The sequence below is a fragment of the Salarias fasciatus genome, chromosome 13 (assembly GCF_902148845.1).
Source record: "Salarias fasciatus chromosome 13, fSalaFa1.1, whole genome shotgun sequence".
Lineage (NCBI taxonomy): Eukaryota > Metazoa > Chordata > Actinopteri > Blenniiformes > Blenniidae > Salarias > Salarias fasciatus.
Window position 1 is genome coordinate 149,287 of NC_043757.1, and position 15,677 is coordinate 164,963.

Here is a 15,677-nt window from a genome sequence, read left to right on the forward strand (position 1 = left end):
AGCTCCCAAAACGGCTTTAATCGTCCAAAAACTCGTTAGTTTCACCAATATGTCCTCATGGTCCACTCAGCCTCTCCTCCATGACAGCCCGGTGTTGAAAAATACATGCTGAGGTTTTACAGATCTCTGAAGTGAATACGGTCATTAGAATGTAAACTGAAGTGCATTCACCAAGAGACACAGTAGGTGGCACTGTGCACCTAAGTTGTTGGTTGCCACCCGCTCCAAAGAAGAAGAAGATCTCTGAACTGCAAACATCTTCTTCTTTATATAAAACTTGTTCTCGCCACCCGGCGGTATTGTGTCTGTCTCCTTCCAGCTCGGGTCCTCTACCAGAGGCCTGGAGCTGGAGGGTTCTGCAGGGTCTACCAGAGGCCTGGAGCTGGAGGGTTCTGCAGGGTCTACCAGAGGCCTGGAGCTGGAGGGTTCTGCAGGGTCTACCAGAGGCCTGGAGCTGGAGGGTTCTGCAGGGTCTACCAGAGTCCTGGAGCTGGAGCCTTCACACCCCACTCTCTCTCTCTCTCTCTCTCTCTCTCTCTCTCTCCTCCCTCGGTCCTTGGTGCTTCTCCAGCTCCTCTGCTCCTTCTTCCTGATGTTCCATCTCTTGGGATTGCTCCATCTATCACCACAGCTGTCTCCTGCTGTTCATCCTCCACCACTATGTCAGGTTGATTGGTCGTCACCTGCTGGTCAGTCTGGATCTGGAAGTCCCACAGGATCTTGGCTGGATTGTTCTGGACCACCTTTGGAGGTGTCTCCCATCTGGACCCTGGGACCTCCAGTCCATACTCGGTACACATGTTCCTGAACACGATGCCCGCTACCTGGTTGTGCCGTTCCGTGTCTGCCTTGCCTGCCAGCATCTGACCCCCTGCTGTGATGGTCTGTACTGTCTCTGGGGCTTCTTGGCACAGTCTGCACCTGGGGTCTGGTTTGGTGTGGTAGATCCCGGCCTCTGCTGGTCTTGTGTTCAGGGCCTGTTCTTGTGCAGCCATGATTAGTGCCTCTGTGCTGTCCTTCAGTCCAGCCTAGCAGTTTTAAATAAAGATTGATTAATTGGATGATGGATGAACAGATGGATGTGGGCGGGGAGTACGGTTAATACCATGACTTATTGCACCTTTAAACGTCATCTTTTAAAAAATTGGCTGTTTGACAGGTGAAGCGTTTTTGTTCAAATCTACTTTATTATTGCACAGAACAAAGTGGTTGATTGATGTGAAACGAGATGAGAATCCAGATGTTTCCTGGTTGAAATGAAATCCGTCTTCAGAGAGCCTCGGAGGAAAGCTGCTGCTGTTTCACCTGGCGCCTCCCATCACTGCAGTGTGCTTTTCAAATGTTTCATCCTGAAGTTGGATCTGATCTGGCCTAAGTCTGGTTGTCTACAACAAAGTGGAGGCCAGATGTTTTAAAGCAGAACTCTTCCCATGTTGCTCCAGACCTCTCTTCGCTTCCATGGGTGGTTTTTCATGTTTCATGTGATCCACATTACTTCGACGTCTAAATGAAAGTCAAACACGCTGAGAAAATCTGGCACCATCTGCAGGACGGCTGCTGAACTCCACAGTCACACAGTAATCCATTGGGATTTTGGACTGTTGAAGGAAGTGTCCCACACACACAGGAAGAACATGCAAACTCCACAAACCCAGGCTGCACAGGCAGTGATGCCTGGAGGCAGAGAGAGGAAAACAAGACGTGAGGAAGAAAGACGAGGATGAGCTGCAGCAAGGTGGTGATGAAGCAGTCCAGCATCATCTGGAGTCCGGGTCCAGCTCAGGTTCCAGGATCATCTGGAGTCCGGGTCCAGCTCAGGTTCCAGGATCATCTGGAGTCTGGGTCCAGCTCAGGTTCCAGGATCATCTGGAGTCCGGGTCCAGCTCAGGTTCCAGGATCATCTGGAGTCCGGGTCCAGCTCAGGTTCCAGGATCATCTGGAGTCCGGGTCCAGCTCAGGTTCTAGGGAGAAAGCAAGGTAGTGAATCAGTGTGAGAACCCGCAAAACCTCTGAGCAGCTCCTGCTCTCTGGAATCTTCATGGCTCTGCAGCGACGTTCAGACGAGGAGTTTCTCCTGAACCGCTGTCCAGTCAGGACAGACGGCTTCATGTCTGCAGAGCAGAGTCTCCTTCACTTACTGCTTCTTATTACATCAGTCGTCATTCGTTGCTTTGCGCTGCGGACGTCAGTTCTGTAAACATTAGTGTGTTTATAATCTGAGGACAACTGAAGATTACTGAGGACAACTGAGGACAACTGACGTTTACTGAGGACAACTAAAGACAACTGAAGTTTACTGAGGAAAACTGAAGACAATTGAAGATTACTGAGGACAACTGAAGATTACTGAGGACAACTGAGGACAACTGAAGATTACTGAGGACAACTGAGGACAACTGAGGACAACTGAGAATGACTGAGGATGACTGAGGACAACTGAGGATGACTGAGGACAACTGAGGATTACTGAGGACAACTGAAGATTACTGAGGACAACTGAGGATGACTGAGGACAACTGAACATTACTGAGGACAACTGAGGACGACTGAACATTACTGAGGACAACTGAGGACGACTGAAGATTACTGAGGACAACTGAGGATTACTGAGGACAACTGAGGACAACTGAAGATTACTGAGGACAACTGAGGATGACTGAGGACAACTGAACATTACTGAGGACAACTGAAGATTACTGAAGACAACTGAAGATTACTGAGGACAACTGAGGACAACTGAGGATGACTGAGGACAACTGAAGATTACTGAGGATGACTGAGGACAACTGAACATTACTGAGGACAACTGAGGATGACTGAGGACAACTGAACATTACTGAGGACAACTGAAGATTACTGAAGACAACTGAAGATTACTGAGGACAACTGAGGACAACTGAGGATGACTGAGGACAACTGAAGATTACTGAGGATGACTGAGGACAACTGAACATTACTGAGGACAACTGAGGACGACTGAAGATTACTGAGGACAACTGAGGATTACTGAGGACAACTGAGGACGACTGAAGATTACTGAGGACAACTGAAGATTACTGAGGACAACTGATGATTACTGAGGATGACTGAGGACAACTGAGGATTACTGAGGACAACTGAAGATTACTGAGGACGACTGAGGACAACTGAGGATTACTGAGGACAACTGAAGATTACTGAGGACGACTGAGGACAACTGAGGACAACTGAAGATTACTGAGGACAACTGAAGATTACTGAAGACAACTGAAGATTACTGAGGACAACTGAGGACAACTGAGGATGACTGAGGACAACTGAAGATTGCTGAGGACGACTGAGGACGACTGAGGTCTCAGTCCAGACTTGGTGTTCTGTCCATATGAATGTCTTCGTCCTTCACTGATAATGTTTAGAGTGTCTTGTTCTACTTTAAGGAATCGTGCTGATCCTGCTTGATGATCCCCTGTGTTCTCATTCCTCATTGGTCTTTAGTGGAACTAAAGCCTGACCCCTCTGGTTCTGGATTAGATGAATCCGGAACAGTCATTGGTCCTGGATCCCAAATCAGTCATTGGTCCTGGATCCCAAATCAGTCATTGGTCCTGGATCCCAAATCAGTCATTGGTCCTGGATCCCAAATCAGTCATTGGTCCTGGATCGGTGAAACCTCCTCGAGTGCATCAGGCGGACGCGCGACCAGCTCCTCTCACCCGGGAAGTGAAAGTCGGGGAAACTGGTCAGATCTCCTCCTCCGAACTGCTGCTGCAGTTTGATCGTCTCCTCAGAGAACCGTCTGTGGAGAACTGGATCGTCCAGAACCTGGTCGGAGTTCAACCTGACAACACAACAGAACATCAGAACAACACGATAACACAAAATAACACGAACAACAACAACACACAAAACAATACAAAAACAACACAAATCAGCACCAAACAACGGACAAGCAGCTGACTGTCGACACCTGCACTTTTCACTTTGACAACACAACAATCTTTCTGGGGTTTCACTTTCAAACTTCAGCTGAAGCTTTTCCTTTTTCATTCTTTAGACTTCTAACTTTCCAGTCTAAAATCACAGCGACCCTCATTCATCACTCTGTCCTTGAAGCGGAAGCAGATCCCAGTGCTGCTCTCGCCGTTCGACAGATTCACCAAACCTTCCTGTTCGACTGATCCCAGCGCTGGACTGATGGTCTGTTGACCAATAAGGAGGCTGACTCAACAGTCTGCCCTGAAATGTTCATGGTTCAGAAGAACCGCTCACTGACATCAAGTGGAGAACCACTGGCCCCGCCCACTGAGGTCAAACACAGAGGACAAACCCTGGCCCCGCCCACTGAGGTCAAACACAGAGGACAAACCCTGGCCCCGCCCACTGAGGTCAAACACAGAGGACAAACCCTGGCCACGCCCACTGAGGTCAAACACAGAGGACAAACCCTGGCCACGCCCACTGAGGTCAAACACAGAGGACAAACCCTGGCCCCGCCCACTGAGGTCAAACACAGAGGACAAACCCTGGCCACGCCCACTGAGGTCAAGACGAGAAACCTTGGCAAATAAAATAATTTTTCCGAGCTGGAAATCGATTCGCTCAGGTGTGAGGTGGAGGTAAAAAAGGACCAGGGTGGAGGTAAATGAAGAAGAGGGTGGAGGTAAAAAAGGACCAGGGTGGAGGTAAATGAAGAAGAGGGTGGAGGTAAATGAAGAAGAGGGTGGAGGTAAATAAGGACCAGGGTGGAGGTAAATGAAGAAGAGGGTGGAGGTAAAAAAGGACCAGGGTGGAGGTAAATGAAGAAGAGGGTGGAGGTAAAAAAGGACCAGGGTGGAGGTAAATGAAGAAGAGGGTGGAGGTAAATGAAGAAGAGGGTGGAGGTAAATAAGGACCAGGGTGGAGGTAAATGAAGAAGAGGGTGGAGGTAAAAAAGGACCAGGGTGGAGGTAAATGAAGAAGAGGGTGGAGGTAAATAAGGACCAGGGTGGAGGTAAATGAAGAAGAGGGTGGAGGTAAATAAGGACCAGGGTGGAGGTAAATGAAGAAGAGGGTGGAGGTAAATAAGGACCAGGGTGGAGGTAAATGAAGAAGAGGGTGGAGGTAAATAGGGACCGGGGTGGAGTTAAATGAAGAAGAGGGTGGAGGTAAATGAAGAAGAGGGTGGAGGTAAATGAAGAAGAGGGTGGAGGTAAATAGGGACCAGGGTGGAGGTAAATGAAGAAGAGGGTGGAGGTAAATGAAGAAGAGGGTGGAGGTAAGTAAGGACCAGGGTGGAGGTAAATGAAGAAGAGGGTGGAGGTAAATGAAGAAGAGGGTGGAGGTAAATGAAGAAGAGGGTGGAGGTAAATAGGGACCAGGGTGGAGGTAAATGAAGAAGAGGGTGGAGGTAAATGAAGAAGAGGGTGGAGGTAAATGAAGAAGAGGGTGGAGGTAAATAAGGACCAGGGTGGAGGTAAATGAAGAAGAGGGTGGAGGTAAATGAAGAAGAGGGTGGAGGTAAATAGGGACCAGGGTGGAGGTAAATGAAGAAGAGGGTGGAGGTAAATGAAGAAGAGGGTGGAGGTAAATAGGGACCAGGGTGGAGGTAAATGAAGAAGAGGGTGGAGGTAAATGAAGAAGAGGGTGGAGGTAAATAAGGACCAGGGTGGAGGTAAATGAAGAAGAGGGTGGAGGTAAATAAGGACCAGGGTGGAGGTAAATGAAGAAGAGGGTGGAGGTAAATAAGGACCAGGGTGGAGGTAAATGAAGAAGAGGGTGGAGGTAAATAGGGACCGGGGTGGAGTTAAATGAAGAAGAGGGTGGAGGTAAATGAAGAAGAGGGTGGAGGTAAATGAAGAAGAGGGTGGAGGTAAATAGGGACCAGGGTGGAGGTAAATGAAGAAGAGGGTGGAGGTAAATGAAGAAGAGGGTGGAGGTAAGTAAGGACCAGGGTGGAGGTAAATGAAGAAGAGGGTGGAGGTAAATGAAGAAGAGGGTGGAGGTAAATGAAGAAGAGGGTGGAGGTAAATAGGGACCAGGGTGGAGGTAAATGAAGAAGAGGGTGGAGGTAAATGAAGAAGAGGGTGGAGGTAAATGAAGAAGAGGGTGGAGGTAAATAAGGACCAGGGTGGAGGTAAATGAAGAAGAGGGTGGAGGTAAATAAGGACCAGGGTGGAGGTAAATGAAGAAGAGGGTGGAGGTAATAAGGACCAGGGTGGAGGTAAATGAAGAAGAGGGTGGAGGTAAATAGGGACCGGGGTGGAGTTAAATGAAGAAGAGGGTGGAGGTAAATGAAGAAGAGGGTGGAGGTAAATGAAGAAGAGGGTGGAGGTAAATAGGGACCAGGGTGGAGGTAAATGAAGAAGAGGGTGGAGGTAAATGAAGAAGAGGGTGGAGGTAAATGAAGAAGAGGGTGGAGGTAAATGAAGAAGAGGGTGGAGGTAAATAGGGACCAGGGTGGAGGTAAATGAAGAAGAGGGTGGAGGTAAATGAAGAAGAGGGTGGAGGTAAATGAAGAAGAGGGTGGAGGTAAATAAGGACCAGGGTGGAGGTAAATGAAGAAGAGGGTGGAGGTAAATGAAGAAGAGGGTGGAGGTAAATAGGGACCAGGGTGGAGGTAAATGAAGAAGAGGGTGGAGGTAAATGAAGAAGAGGGTGGAGGTAAATAGGGACCAGGGTGGAGGTAAATGAAGAAGAGGGTGGAGGTAAATGAAGAAGAGGGTGGAGGTAAATAAGGACCAGGGTGGAGGTAAATGAAGAAGAGGGTGGAGGTAAATAAGGACCAGGGTGGAGGTAAATGAAGAAGAGGGTGGAGGTAAAAAAGGACCAGGGTGGAGGTAAATGAAGAAGAGGGTGGAGGTAAATAAGGACCAGGGTGGAGGTAAATGAAGAAGAGGGTGGAGGTAAATAAGGACCAGGGTGGAGGTAAATGAAGAAGAGGGTGGAGGTAAATAGGGACCGGGGTGGAGTTAAATGAAGAAGAGGGTGGAGGTAAATGAAGAAGAGGGTGGAGGTAAATGAAGAAGAGGGTGGAGGTAAATAGGGACCAGGGTGGAGGTAAATGAAGAAGAGGGTGGAGGTAAATGAAGAAGAGGGTGGAGGTAAATAGGGACCAGGGTGGAGGTAAATGAAGAAGAGGGTGGAGGTAAATGAAGAAGAGGGTGGAGGTAAGTAAGGACCAGGGTGGAGGTAAATGAAGAAGAGGGTGGAGGTAAATGAAGAAGAGGGTGGAGGTAAATGAAGAAGAGGGTGGAGGTAAATAGGGACCAGGGTGGAGGTAAATGAAGAAGAGGGTGGAGGTAAATGAAGAAGAGGGTGGAGGTAAATGAAGAAGAGGGTGGAGGTAAATAAGGACCAGGGTGGAGGTAAATGAAGAAGAGGGTGGAGGTAAATGAAGAAGAGGGTGGAGGTAAATAGGGACCAGGGTGGAGGTAAATGAAGAAGAGGGTGGAGGTAAATAGGGACCAGGGTGGAGGTAAATGAAGAAGAGGGTGGAGGTAAATAGGGACCAGGGTGGAGGTAAATGAAGAAGAGGGTGGAGGTAAATGAAGAAGAGGGTGGAGGTAAATAGGGACCAGGGTGGAGTTAAATGAAGAAGAGGGTGGAGGTAAAAGAAGAAGAGGGTGGAGGTAAATAAGGAGGAGCTTTTTGGAGAAAGAAAAACTGAAATAGAAGGAAAGTAGAAACTGTCTGGAATCAGACCACAGAAGCAGAGAGCAGCGTCACTGTGGACCAACGGACAGCAGCTGAGGTCTGGATCAGTTTCCGGTCCGTCACTGAACCCTGACCGTACTGATTATTACCAATAGTGAGGATGACTCGCGTTACTCAGCTCACATTTGTATTGTTTCCTTTAATGAAGTCTGAGATCCAGACACCAGGTCTCCTCCCCAGAGCGGCCACCGACCCACCGAGACACACCCGCTACCGGGTCCGGACCCGTTACCAATCCAGAACCGGGACCCGGACCACCGACAGCGAGTGTATCACCGGCCGTCGTCACTCAGAGGTCCTGGAAAGGCGAACAGAATTCTGCCCTTTAGAGGCCGCAGTGGAGACCCCGGCTTCAGGGAATCAATAATCAATAACACTCTGAACCACATCAAGTCCTTCAGCCAGCAGGCTCTCCAGGCTGCTGGAACCACAGCGCTGATCCGACAGACGGCCTGTTCGCACTGGACACAGATGAACACATGAAACTTTACATTTCACAAGAGGTTCTTCAGGTCCTGGTTCAATGGTTCTGTATATCCGAGGCATTATTTTATTTTATTTTTTCTTTTACTTTTGAATCTGTACTGAATGTTTACCTTGTGCTTCATGACAGGTTTGAGGTCTGATCAATAATTATTTTCACGCTCTGCCAGGTTTTGCTGTTGCTCCACAACTCCACCCCGACTCAAACGACTACATCACCTGTGCTGATCTTTGATCTTTCCGTACGATCGAGATCATATTGATGAACGCCGATCCTGCCGTCCATATATCTGTGCTCCTGGATCTCTGCCATACCTCCGTTTGATAAATGAGGGCCATTGTCTCCAGATAGTTCATGAGTTTATAGGCAATTGTCTAGTTTTTTATTAAAAAAAAAAAAATCAAATAATCTTTTCATAAATGGAGGGAAAACAACATATCTAGGTTTCTAGGACATAACAAGAAAAATACCTTTTAAGTTTCATTCATGATCATTTTCGTCATAAAAATTAAACTTTGAAAATATGAAATCAGGCATCAGGGCTCACAAAGCTCATACATTTAATTTAGAATTAAAGACAAGACTTAAAATAATTCAGATATATTCTACGATACTTTTAGATCAATACACTGAACAACACACATCCGATATAGCAAATCCTTTAACGTGAGATGAGCATCAAGCTCCTGCAGACAGGAAACAAGCACACCTGTAGTGGAAATTAATTTACTGTGTGAACAATGCAGACTTCAAACACATGAGAATGAAGTGAAATAAATGAGCTGTCCTCTCTTACCTGTACATCTGGTTGTATTCTCTGATCTTCTGCAGGAAGAGGCTCTGAACTAGATCCAAGTCTGAAAAACAAAAGCACAAGGATGGTGACCTGATTTATTTCCACACACTCAAAGGCTGGCACTAGTTTTCCTGGAAAGAGCAGAGAAGCAGCCTTCCAGGCAAAGACGTCTATTGATGAATCTTCTCTCAACTCCTGAGAATTTTTTCAATTCAATAGACCAAATTCCAACTTTTTGCTGAAATTAGCTGCAGTTGAATTGTAAAATTTACTGGAATATCTGACATTTGACATTTAATTTCTTCATCCATCATTCATGAATGGGTGGATGAATGATGGCTGGCTTGGATGGATGGATGGCTGGATGGCTGGATGGCTGGATGGATGGATGATGGCTCGATCAGTGACGTATGGATAGATGATGGATGGATCAATGACAGATGGATGGACGATGGATTATAGATGGTTATGACGTTAACCATGCTTTTCTAAATTTAAAGAATTTCAGTCCCAGAACACTTTAGACCAGCTGACTGCAATGGGGCTCATTATCAGGCTTTCTTCTGGACCTGGCCGTGAATGTTCATGAGATTCAGCTGTGTTGAAGCAGGGCGACATGGAGGACATGCAGGGCTGTGGCCCTCCAGGACCAACTTTGGACACCCCTGCTTTAGACCATGAGTACACAAACATCCACGATGCTTGCAGAGCCATCCTCCGCCCCCACCTGGGCCACTCCGGCCACTTCTCCAGCCTGCTGAACCCAGCCCACCCTCCCCGGCTGTAGCGGTGGACCATCAGCATGCGGCCTCTGTGCTGCAGGACTGCTTCCAGGGCCAGGCTGGCAGGTTCTTAGAAAGGATCTGGAGGAATACTCACCAACTCATTAACACGTGTTTTGTGGATTTAGAGGAGCTCGACAACATCCCTCATCGTATCTTGTGGGGCTGCTTCGGGAGTACGGAGTCCGCGGCCCCTCATAAATAGCCGTCCGGTCTCTGTCCTCTTCCTTCAGAGGAGAAGGGGAATGACCCATGAGAGAACCCACAGAGAAGAGGTTCACAGGGACGTTTGGGGCGGCTGTGGCTCGGTTGGTAGAGTGGTTGTCTCGAAATTTGGAGGTTGTTGGTTTGTTTTTCCAGCTCCCCGTCTATGTGCCGAAGTTTCCTTGAACAAGACACTGAACCCCTAACGGCTCTCGACATCTGAAACTCTCCTTCTCTGTGGATTCTCTTGTGGGTCGCTCCCCCTGTCCTCCTCCTGGAGCACAGCACCACACTCTGGATTTACCGACCAATCGTCACTCCCTTCCCCACCTATGGTCATAAGCTCTGGGTCTGGACTGAAAGGACAAGATCCCGGATACAAGCGGCTCCGTAGGGCGGCTGGGTGCTCCCTCAGATATAGGCGGAGGAGCTACATCACCAGAGAGGAGCTGCGTCACCAGGGAGGAGCTCGGAGTAGAGCAGTTACTCCTCCACATCCAGAGGCTCAGCATCTGTTTAGGATGCCTCCTGGACGCCTCCCTGGGGAAGAGTTCTGGACATGTCCCACCGGGAGGAGGACCCGGGGAAAACCCAGGACACTCTGGAGAGATTATGTCTCTTGGCTGGACAGGGAACACTTCAGGATCCTCCAGGAAGAGTCTGGAGGAAGAGTCTGGGGACAGGAAGTCTGGGCATCCCTGCATAGACTGTTGCACCTGCAACTCGGTTCCGGATAAGTGGTCAAAGATGGATGGATGGACAGACAAACTGAGACCTCAGTTACTAGTTTCATTCTTTTCTTGCAAATAAGAATGACAAATTCCTTTAAATCTTTTTTGAAGGGTGGAGACAGAACTCCAACTTCAGATGTTAACTTAATGTGTGACTGAATTGCTTGCCAGGACTTTAGAGAAGATGTGAGAGCTTACCTGTTTGGATCTCAGCGCTGTCCTCATCCTCTGTGGTTCCGTCCTGACCGGTCGTTGTGTATGTAGGAACTGTGAAGAGCAGCTGCTTCATCAGTTCCTCTGTCTCCAGATCTTCAGCATCAGGCAGAGACAAAGGCTCAGCATTTATACCTTCAGTCACTCCCTCATCCTCAAAGTCAGTCTTCCTTTCACCAACAATAACTTGAGCCTCTTTCTCCAGGTAATCAGTGATTTCACTGATCAGTCTGCTCTCCAAAGTTCTCAAAGAGGCCTCAATTTCAGCCAAAGTCACACTTTCCAGAGACATGGCATCCAAAACTCGCTCTCCACTCTGACCGGACTCCACATCCACTTCCTGTCCCAACTGGGTGCCTACTTGTTGTTCTTCCTGTTTGTCCACTTCCTCCCCCCACTGGGTGTCCACTTCCTGCCCCGTCCCGTCATCGTGAGGCTGCAGAACTTTGACTGAAGTGTCAGTTGGCTGCTTCAGTCCTTGTTCAGAACCTAACATTGCTTCGATTATGACCATTGTCTCCACTTCGATAGTATCTGCAGCTTCTTCAATAGAGTCAGCCATTAACAGTTCAGCTTCTGTTGTATCCTCAAAAACTTCAACAGCCTTTCCTGTCAGTCCCACTCTCATGTTCTCCTCTTTTGCCAGTTCTTCAGCTTCTTTGTCAAGGGACTTGCAGGTTTTCTGCAAAACTTCGGTTTCAAAACTTTCAACCTCTTCCTTAACTGCAGCTAAAGTTATTGATTCCAGTGTCATGGTAGTAACTCCATCCCCTGCATCAGAGACTTGCTGAGCTGCTTCAGGTGGATCTGTGGTCATACTGAACATATTCGCTGTTTGGGGAACAGCAGTAGGAACCGAGCAGAGGAGCTCGTTTACCAACAGGCCACTTTCACCTTCTAACGCCTCTAGGTCCTCGGACAGCGATTCCAACGTTGAGAGAACGTCAGTGAGAATCTCCATGTCTTCCACACTTTTGATTTTGCTTCCTGTAACTTGGTATTCAGCTGCTTGGACTCGTGCAGCTCTTTGGTCCAATTCAGATTTGGTTCTGAGGAACTCGTCGGTTCTAAAAGACTCAACCGAAACAGTGACGGTGTGGAGCGTCATCGATTCTAAGGTCATTTTTTCAGGTTCTTTCTCTGCATGCTTTTCTAAACTTCCCCACGATGCTTCTGTCTCCAGAGGTGAGACATCGTCAGTGTCTTTGTCCTTTATGATGGATTCTACTGTACAGTTACAGACACTTTCTGCTTCCAGTGTTATCATTTTTGTTCGGTATTCTACGGCAGTATGTGCGCCAATACTATCTTCCACTGTAGTCTCTACTCCTTCCCTTAATGCTGAAACTTCCAAAATTTCCCTTGAGGACAGGCTCGTGTCTACACCTGCTTCTATTGTGGTTTCTGTTGAGTATTCTATCCCTGCTGCGTGTAAAACAGCATCTGCTATATTATCTGAACCTTCATCAAGGACCGCTCGGTGTGTTTTATCTAATGTAGCATCTACTGTACACTCAACTGGACCTTTGACAGCCAAGGCTTCAGCTAGAAGGGGTTCTCCTGTAACTGTAACATCTATTGTAAACTCTACTGGACCTCGTAGGGGTTCAACGACGGGAAACCTGGACTCGACTGGAGATTCTAGTTGGGGCTTCGTTGAGAGTTCTTCAGCTGTGCTGTGTAAGACGTCAGTCATCTCTGAGTCTGAGTAACTGGATTCTACTTTGTGAGATACAGCAGCCTTCTTAAGCACTACTGGTCCTTCAAAAACAGAAACTCCAGATGGCAGTGATTCTTCAGGAGGAACACTGGCCTCGTCTGGTGACTCTACTGGAGAACCTAATGTGGCCTCTGTTAAAAATTCCTTAGCAGGATCTGAGGAATGGAACACGTCTGATTCTATGTGTTTGGTTCTTGCATTATCAAAAGAAAAATCGACTGAAGGTTCTACTGGACCTTCAGCAGCTGAAGTACTAGTTGCCAGAGCATTTTCAGGAGGAAGACTGGACTCTAACGGAGATTCGACTGTCTGTGTGGGGGGTTCTACTGATACAGCTGGAAATGCTGGGGACTGTAAGGCAATATCTGTTTTGGTCTCTATTGTTTTGTGAAAGGTTTGGATTTCTTCTGGAGTTGTTCCCGAGGTTGGGACTGCAACGTCAAACAGACAGTCTGGACCAGTCTGAACATCAGATCCAGGAGGAGGAGCAGCCAACCACTGATCTGAGGAAGACTTGGAGGGATCAATAGGAAGTGTCCAGTGATCAATACAGGGTAGACTGAAACTGGAAGCAGAAGAGGAGGCAGCCAAAGCCAAAGGGGCGATGGAAGAGATGACTGGGGGGACAGGAGGGGGGACTGGGGGGACAGACGAGATGACTGGGGGGACAGGAGAGGGGACTGGGGGGACAGACGAGATGACTGGGGGGACAGGAGAGGGGACTGGGGGGACAGACGAGATGACTGGGGGGACAGGAGAGGGGACTGGGGGGACAGACGAGATGACTGGGGGGACAGCAGGGGGGACTGGGGGGACAGACGAGATGACTGGGGGGACAGGAGAGGGGACTGGGGGGACAGACGAGATGACTGGGGGGACAGGAGAGGGGACTGGGGGGACAGACGAGATGACTGGGGGGACAGGAGAGGGGACTGGGGGGACAGACGAGATGACTGGGGGGACAGGAGAGGGGACTGGGGGGACAGACGAGATGACTGGGGGGACAGGAGAGGGGACTGGGGGGACAGACGAGATGACTGGGGGGACAGCAGGGGGGACTGGGGGGACAGACGAGATGACTGGGGGGACAGGAGAGGGGACTGGGGGGACAGACGAGATGACTGGGGGGACAGGAGAGGGGACTGGGGGCTTGGGAGGTTTCTGAAGGCCTCTGGCAAGTCGAGCTGCAGGAGGAGAAGCAGGACAGACGTGGTTTTAACAGAAATAGAAATAGACCTGTCCTGACTGAACTGACCTTTAGGGGGCGCTCTGTCCTGAATGAACTAACCTTTAGGGGGCGCTCTGTCCTGAATGAACTAACCTTTAGGGGGCGCTCTGTCCTGAATGAACTAACCTTTAGGGGGCACTCTGTCCTGAATGAACTGACCTTTAGGGGGCACTCTGTCCTGAATGAACTGACCTTTAGGGGGCGCTCTGTCCTGAATGAACTAACCTTTAGGGGGCACTCTGTCCTGAATGAACTGACCTTTAGGGGGCACTCTGTCCTGAATGAACTGACCTTTAGGGGGCGCTCTGTCCTGAATGAACTAACCCTCAGGGGGCGCTCTGTCCTGAATGAACTGACCTTTAGGGGGCGCTCTGTCCTGAATGAACTGACCTTTAGGGGGCGCTCTGTCCTGAATGAACTAACCTTTAGGGGGCGCTCTGTCCTGAATGAACTAACCCTCAGGGGGCGCTCTGTCCTGAATGAACTGACCTTTAGGGGGCGCTCTGTCCTTAATGAACTAACCCTCAGGGGGCGCTCTGTCCTGAATGAACTAACCCTCAGGGGGCGCTCTGTCCTGAATGAACTGACCTGTAGGGGGCACTCTGTCCTGAATGAACTGACCTTTAGGGGGCGCTCTGTCCTGAATGAACTGACCTTTAGGGGGCACTCTGTCCTGAATGAACTGACCTTTAGGGGGCACTCTGTCCTGAATGAACTGACCTTTAGGGGCGCTCTGTCCTGAATGAACTGACCTTTAGGGGGCGCCCTGTCCTGAATGAACTAACCCTCAGGGGGTGCTCTGTCCTGAATGAACTGACCTTTAGGGGGCGCTCTGTCCTGAATGAACTAACCCTCAGGGGGTGCTCTGTCCTGAATGAACTGACCTTTAGGGGGCGCTCTGTCCTTAATGAACTGACCTTTAGGGGGCGCTCTGTCCTGAATGAACTGACCTTTAGGGGGCGCCCTGTCCTGAATGAACTAACCCTCAGGGGGTGCTCTGTCCTGAATGAACTGACCTTTAGGGGGCGCTCTGTCCTTAATGAACTGACCTTTAGGGGGCGCTCTGTCCTGAATGAACTAACCCTCAGGGGGCGCTCTGTCCTGAATGAACTGACCTTTAGGGGGCGCTCTGTCCTGAATGAACTAACCTTTAGGGGGCGCTCTGTCCTGAATGAACTAACCTTGAGGGGGCGCTCTGTCCTGAATGAACTAACCTTTAGGGGGCGCTCTGTCCTGAATGAACTAACCTTTCGGGGGCGCTCTGTCCTGAATGAACTGACCTTTAGGGGGCACTCTGTCCTGAATGAACTGACCTTTAGGGGGCGCTCTGTCCTGAATGAACTGACCTTTAGGGGGCACTCTGTCCTGAATGAACTGACCTTTAGGGGGCGCTCTGTCCTGAATGAACTGACCTTTAGGGGGCGCTCTGTCCTGAATGAACTGACCTTTAGGGGGCGCTCTGTCCTGAATGAACTGACCTTTAGGGGGCGCTCTGTCCTGAATGAACGAACCCTCAGGGGGCGCTCTGTCCTGAATGAACTGACCTTTAGGGGGTGCTCTGTCCTGAATGAACTAACCTTTAGGGGGCGCTCTGTCCTGAATGAACTAACCTTTAGGGGGCGCTCTGTCCTGAATGAACTAACATTTAGGGGGCGCTCTGTCCTGAATGAACTGACCCTCAGGGGGCGCTCTGTCCTGAATGAACTAACCTTTAGGGGGCGCTCTGTCCTGAATGAACTAACCTTTAGGGGGCGCTCTGTCCTGAATGAACTAACCTTTAGGGGGCGCTCTGTCCTGAATGAACTAACCTTTCGGGGGCGCTCTGTCCTGAATGAACTGACCTTTAGG

General features: G+C 49.2%; 1 protein-coding gene across 1 annotated transcript in view; it reads right to left on the reverse strand.

The window, feature by feature from the left end:
- Positions 1-1,080: 1,080 nt before the first annotated feature.
- Positions 1,081-15,677, reverse strand: part of LOC115399861 (ATP synthase-coupling factor 6, mitochondrial-like) — a 31,076-nt gene continuing 16,479 nt past the window's right edge. Inside the window, exons 4-6 of the mRNA XM_030107498.1 lie at positions 8,952-9,012; positions 3,693-3,817; positions 1,081-1,961 (exon numbers count right to left, since the gene is read on the reverse strand). Of these exons, the coding sequence (XP_029963358.1) occupies positions 1,933-1,961; positions 3,693-3,817; positions 8,952-9,012 (215 nt within the window). The 3' untranslated portion in view covers positions 1,081-1,932. The remainder of the gene's footprint in view (positions 1,962-3,692; positions 3,818-8,951; positions 9,013-15,677) is intronic.